This window comes from Chelmon rostratus, chromosome 10, assembly GCF_017976325.1.
Source record: "Chelmon rostratus isolate fCheRos1 chromosome 10, fCheRos1.pri, whole genome shotgun sequence".
Classification (NCBI taxonomy): domain Eukaryota; kingdom Metazoa; phylum Chordata; class Actinopteri; order Chaetodontiformes; family Chaetodontidae; genus Chelmon; species Chelmon rostratus.
In genome coordinates this window covers 984,194-991,364 of record NC_055667.1, presented here as the reverse complement: position 1 = coordinate 991,364, position 7,171 = coordinate 984,194, and the positions used below count along the sequence as shown (strand labels likewise).

At 39.4% G+C, this 7,171-nt stretch overlaps 1 protein-coding gene across 1 annotated transcript; it reads right to left on the bottom strand.

Annotated features, from left to right (window-relative positions):
- Positions 1-6,245, bottom strand: trappc6b (trafficking protein particle complex subunit 6B). The gene is made up of 6 exons (XM_041946604.1): positions 5,979-6,245; positions 5,809-5,876; positions 4,408-4,525; positions 3,707-3,790; positions 1,602-1,695; positions 1-149 (listed from the first exon to the last, which is right to left on the bottom strand). The coding sequence occupies exons 1-6, from the start codon at positions 6,057-6,059 to the stop codon at positions 118-120; spliced, it is 477 nt and encodes a 158-aa protein (XP_041802538.1). The 5' UTR covers positions 6,060-6,245; the 3' UTR covers positions 1-117.
- Between the last annotated feature and the right edge of the window lie 926 nt (positions 6,246-7,171).

The following is a 7,171-nucleotide window of genomic DNA, read 5'->3' as shown; positions in this document are numbered from 1 at the left end:
TGTAGAGACAAGTATATTTTACTGATGAAGATAGCTTGCATTTCCCTTTAATGACAAAAACTTAAGTATATATGAAGGCAAAAGAGAGTGCAGAATGAATGTGGCTTCTGCTAGTCACTACATTTTCTGGATCATGACCTGGAATTTACCTGGAGAGATATGAAAGACAGAGAGAGAAGAAAACATGTGTTAGTTCACACTTAATTCTTTTTTTTTTTTTTTAAAAAGCCAAACTCATACTTCCTTCTACTTAAATATGTTTCTCATTGTTCTTCCACCCCAAAGTCCCTCTCTAAATAGAGCAGTCAAATACAACAGCACAAACTCCAGCCTAAATAATGACAACAGAGTAAAGCACCAGCTACCTGACACAGGCTCAAACATTTTATGTAACATTTGCTATAATGTCTCACAAAAGCAGTGCAGGACTGTTTTACTGCAGTAAGTGTGTCAGGTTCATTCGGTTCATGTCTGTGGGAGAGTATAAACCTTCAGGTCTACTTGTGATCTTATGTTATACTAGAATCAGTAACAACACTACTGCCATTCATTAGGGAATGCAATCGATAGGCCTGTCAGGCCTCAAGGATATACAGTATACAATGAGTTTTAGTGAGTAACCTTGAATATAAAGGTAGCTTTTGTATATTTACAAATGAAATAGATTTGAAGTCAAAAAATAATTCCACAGAACCTTTAAAACTGTGTTCAGCTGTATGGAAGCAAAACTACGAAGCCCAGAGGGTGTCATGGAGGAGAAACACTAATACTAACACTAATTTGTGCTCCCAATTTATTAATTTGTGCACATTTGTGACCTCTTGTTTCTGGCATAACATACCCAAATTCAAGCTCAGTCTCTCACGCCCAAACACACTGCTTAATGAAAAATATGAAAAATATGCAGTAGCTATACAGGGCTAAAACTTGTTTTTTCCCCTCAACTATAGCCTCCAGGCTCTGTCCAAAACACTGAAAAAATGTATGAGAAAAATTTTAACTTGAGGTCCACTTGATATCTTTTCTCCTGGAGCTTTCAACTGCAAAAGGAGTTACGCTGTGTTTCCACTGCACTTTTCTTGATTTTGTTTTCCACTGCAGCTGAAAGCCCAATGTTGGCGAGATTCTTAGCTGATCCTAATAGTGATGTCTGGTGCAACTGCTGTGACATCACCTTCCACATGACACAAACACACGATGCGGTCGCAATTTGCGGTCAGGATGCGGGATGTGACATTCCTGTGAAGAATCTGTCTGACCAATCAGGAGCCAGCAGTGTTTTCACTCCACTGTTTGATATGGGCTCAGTAAACTTTGACCGAGGTGACACCACAGGTACCTGGTACCAGGTACTAAACTTTTGACAATGGAAAAACAAAAAAGAGTGAGTCAAAATCAAGCTTTACCATACAGTGGAAACACGTTATTTGTCTCAGGAAACTCAATTCACCAATGATGACACAGAGCTGTGGTTGAAAGCTCTTGAAAAAAAGCAAGTAGAAAAGTTTCTTTTTTTTTGGGCAAACTACTGTATTCAGGATCAAGACAAAATTCTCTGAGAATGTCTCTGATTGGATGATGGACTTGATTGCTTGTCTTACACGCAGGCATGATGGACACCTCAGCAGTCACAATACTCTTCACTCCGAGGCTGGACAATGCTCCTCTCACCAGACCACAGGTGAAAGCCAGATACTGCAGAGAGACAAACAGTCATCTGTGTCATTTGATGAGTAAAGATGTCCTAACACAGTCCACAGGATCAGGAATCGAGTCTAAATCTATAGAAATCTATGGAAATTCTGATAAATGTGTGTTTGCTCTGGGTACAGCAGCTATCAAAAAGCTGGACAGCACTGTGACTGAATAATCTGTAGAGCACAAACTACAGCAGCCAGTGGAATCAACTGATCAGGTGAAGCGTAAATTAGTTTTTTAAACTGCCTCTGAACATGTTTTCTTCATGCTGGAGGAGAGGAGCCAGTCCAAACCTTCCTGACACAACTACTGCACACTGACACTGATCCAGGACACGTGGACCGGCACCAACTGGAAACTCTACACACGTCACTTTGATTGATTAAAAAAGTGTACGTCAGGCTGAAATAGGCCAATAATTCAACATCATGCATAGGACATTATTTTATTAGTGTATTTTGTAATGTGTAGGTATGTAGATCTTTTAATATGAGTAGTATGTCCCTTGTTGTGGTGGTTTTCCCTCTTCTGGACATAATGCACAAGAATAGATATCTGAATGGTTGAAACTGTGTGAATTTGGGTTTTCTGCCAAACAAATGCTTTTTAAATGTCTAATCCTACCCTTGTCCAACTCTGAGAATGAATTACATTACATTTAACAATTAACCTGAATTATGGGGCGGATTCCTCTATACCTCGTTTACATTTCTATTTGGAGCCAACAGATACGTCTCTCTTTTTTAACTCTTTTCTTCTAACTCAAGATATGTTCTCTTACATGTTAATAGAGTGAAAAGAGGTAGAATCATGTTTTGAGCGGTGTCCCCTTTATTTTTGTAATACTGTGATATCATATCCTCACCATAATTTTTTTTAAAAATTGTGATATAAACTTCAGGTCATATCGCTTATCCCCACTGGACACTATGCACAATAGTACAGAAAGCACCAAAGGTGAGCTGTGATGCAGTCTTTATGTTCTTTCAGAACCACATGAAGGCCCACTGTAGACCAGGGCTATTCAATTTCTGGCCCTGGGGCTGGGTCTGACCTCCAAGGTCATTTGTGCTGGCACTTATTGCTTTAAGCATTTTTTTAATCAATAACAAAAAACAAAACAAAGATGAACCTGTGTCACAATTATCCATTTGTCCCAGGCAATCATAGGTTAATAATAGTAATCGATGTCTTAAAATTCTTTTAATTAAGTACATCTGTTAAGTAAGAGGTGTGTTAATCAAATCTGTATTGAGGGTTGATTTTTCAACAGGTTGCAAGTTGCTGTCTCGACATTCACTTAATTATGCTGTATTATGCAGTTAATGTATTTGTTGATGTGGTATGGCACCTGGACCAATTATTGGTGTGTATGATGTTATTTCAATATGGAAATAACTTGTCTTGATAAAACTTATATGCTACTATAATTCTATTCAACGGCATACTATGCACTCATGTTTTGCTGTTGTTGGTACTGTTGTGTCCACTGCAGTGGATGCTGTCGAATAGTTAAATGAGTGTGATATGGCTCACTAAATATGGTGCATGTTGCCACGTGAATGCAGAAATGCTTTGGGGCGGTGTATCTTGATACAACATTATGCACTGACTTAGAAAATACAATATATGCACTCCTGTTTTGTTTGTTGTACTTTACTGTATGTGTAGATGTTAATGTCATTACTACTATTTCAAGGCATATTTTCCAGGCTCCCCGCTTGGGATCCTTCTCATGAACTGGCCCCCATTCCAAACTAAATGAACAGCCCTACTGTAGGCTGAAGGTGTTCACTGTGGAACTCTATAATGTTGGAGAAAAATTTGAAATTAATAAAATAAAAATGTAAAAAAAAAATAAAGAGTGACTGGACAACAATACTCAAGACTGAAAGAGTTGGTTTGGGGGGTAAAAAGTGTGATTAGGACATCAGGACAAAAGGAAAGACAGCCTCATAGAACAGATCACGACTGAGTCATGCAGTCTAACGCAATCAAGGCAGAGCACCTTTGGGGCTTGTTCCAGATACTGTTTTCCAGCTGACAGCTGACACAGTAATCGAAACTTGTTATCCTGGAGAACATAGATGCCCTGAAACACATGACAACACCATCAGCACTGACAGACACAATAACACTCATGTTATATATACATATATAAACACATGCATACACACACACACACACACACACACACACACACACACACACACACACACACACACACACATACACACACAAAGATACAACCCAGTTTCCAAAAACAAACTGAAACAGAATGTGACGATTGGTAAAACAACATATCAAATTGAAACTGAGAAATTTCATTGGTTTTGAAAATTATATCTTCATTTAGAATTTGATGCCAGCAACACATTTCAAATGTTCGGACCAGGTCATGTTTACCACCTCTTCTTTAACACCACTCTGTAAACGTTTGGGAACTGAGGAGACCAACAGCTGTCATTTTGAACGTGGAATGTTTTCCATTCTCCCATTCATCCTTTGTCATATTGTATGTTCCATAATACACCAAACATTTACATTCACACTCTGTTTCTGTTTACGTTTTACCCAGCATCCCAACTTTTTGGAGATAGGGTTGTACAAAGTGTATTCCATAGGCACTGAGCACTTGCTGCTGTTGATGTTATGTTCATGATAACCTGCTGTCTGAATGACAGTAACTGACAGAGAGCTCTGTGTTACCTGGTGATTGGTTCGAAGGTTGTCTATTTGCTTCTTGAACACACAAGTCCAGAAGTCTTTACAGATGAACTTCATGATGTCCAGCTCATCCTTGAACCGTGCTGTGTCTTTTGTCAGTCTGGATAAAAGGAGAAGCTGTTCAAATGAAGGCCACAAGCTTGGCACAAGCTTTGTACAACTGTCATTACTTTATGATCTGTGGCTACATACATATACTGTAAACATCATAAATAAAAATCCTAAAATTAATAATTCAACAGCAGTTTGATTGATATTACTTGGAGTGATTTATGAGAATTAAAACAATTTGAGATATGTTCTCAAAATAAAACCAACACCCGTTTCATTGTCATTCCTTGGAGTGCACCATCTTACCTTCTATCTAATTTTATTCTTTTTTTATTTTGTTTATCTAGTACCGTAGTTTCAAAGCACATGTGTACATATTTTTAACATAGTGTTTTCTTACTTACCTCAGGTCAGCTTAATGCATGTTCTGTGTGTTTTGCGATATGTGAATTACTGCAACACTGCAATTTCCCCCAGGGGGATCAATAAAGCACTCTATCTGTCTAAAAACATGATTTATGAAAATGAAAACAATTTGCAATATCTTCTCAAAACAAACGAACACTCGTTCCAACCAGTTGTCGTTATTCCTGTGCACAAAAACATGATTTAGGATAATAAATAAAAAGTATAGATATGTTTGTGCGCATGAATCCTCTTTTAAAAGACTAATTTCCTGCTGGTCACTGCAGTTTCATACAAAAGCTCCTCATACAGGAAGAACTGGGGCATTTGATGGGGACTTTTTTCAGTAGCAGATTCATCCAAATGTGCTCCTCTAGTGGTCAAAACAAAGTACAGTGTGTGTGTTTTCATGGTAATGAATGAACATGTCACCCAGTGCAACAGTGACTCACTGATCAGTTTTTGATAGTTATTGGACAACAAGGAAGCTCTATAGCACAGAGAAAGAGGACATTTGTTAGTAGATACATTCAGTGCTGTTTTGGCTCTGCACATGAGATTGTCTTGACAATTCAAACATTTTGAATATTGCCAGACTAATCCTGAGACATTTTAGCAATAATAATGTAAAGAATGGCTTAATATTTTGACATTACTTAGGTTGCATTGTGCCTATTGTATTACAAATATGTTGAAATTGTAACTGTCTAACTACCCTATTTTCCCTTTAAAACGCGAAAATAAGTGAAAGAAATCAATCAAACTGTATGAAATGATGAAGATCTGTATCTGCTCACTCAATGAATGTCCAAAGCTTGACGAGTGAGACAGTGTCTCCTCTACCCCTGACCAGTCCATCTCTTATGTGCTGTACAGAATGACTCCAGTCTGTGACAGTTAGCATGTTAGCAGCAGTTAGCTTGTTACCTCTCAATCAGCCCTTGGCCGACTCTGAAGCCCATATTCTCCAGTTTGGTGATATTTCTTCCATTCTCCTTATGACAAAGAAATGGTGAGCGAACACAGTTAACAATAACCGACTGTTCAGGATACTAAGCTGCCGAAGAGAAAACTCGGGCTGATTATCAGTTTCTTACCGTCTCTCCGTTTTCGTCTGACTTGTAAATGTACTGTATCACTTCGTTATGTAAAAACTGGAAAGGAGTTTCGTCTGCCATTCTTCCTCCTCTGAAGCCTGTGGGTCTAACAGCAGCAAACAGCTACGGTCTGTCAGCAGCTGCTTCACTGTGTCTTTCACACTGTGACCGACATCGGTGCTTTAACACACAGAGGGCTGAAACACAAACGCAGATCCGTGTACCAGATCCTCAACAGACACCACAGCCAAGCCAAAGCGCTGCGCTGCTTCCGCGTTGATGTTGTGCACCAGCAGGTGGCAAAGAGCACATTACTGCCACCAGGTGGCCCGGAGATCCAACTGCGGCGTAAAATCCAAAAACACTCCAACACTCACGTTGTATTCATAGTTAATAGCTGACAAATATTTACGTCAAATGTAAACACTTTTAAGTAAATGATTAAATACAAATGCATGATAACACACATGAAATAAATTAACCAAAATTAAATCCAAAATACTGGGTCCAAGTTTTGACTCGATCCCACATGCACATTCTGCTGCTCTAAATACTCACTAGAGCACCAAATATGGATTAATCCATCATCCATCCATCCATCCATTATCTATACACCGCTGAATCCTTTGCAGGGTCACGGGGGGGCTGGAGCCTATCCCAGCCATCTCTTGGGCAAAGGCAGGGGACACCCTGGGCAGGTCACCAGTCTACCACAGGGCTACATATACAGACATACCACCATGCACACACTCATTCACACCTACGGACAATTTAGAGTTATCAATTAACCTCAGCATGTTTTTGGACTGTGGGAGGAAGCCGGAGAACCCGGTGAAAACCCACGCTGCACAGGGAGAACATGCAAACTCCACACAGAAAGATCCCAGGGATTGAACCAGGGACCTTCTAGCTGTGAGGCGACGCTGCTAACCACCGAGCCACCGTGCAGCCCGGATTAATCCATCACTGAAAGTAATCCCCAACAAATTAACTATTTGTTTTTGTTTAATATTGTTTTGATAAATACTACAGTGACCAGCTATTTTTGGAAATTACTTTTTAAAGATGTTGCCTCTTTAGTTTGAACCAGTGGACTTTGGTCTGAGTGTCACAGCCAGGTAAGAGAAGTCAGGAAGGGCCTGGGTCTTTTCATGGGATTTGCTGACAATAAGAAAAGCATAGGATATCATCAG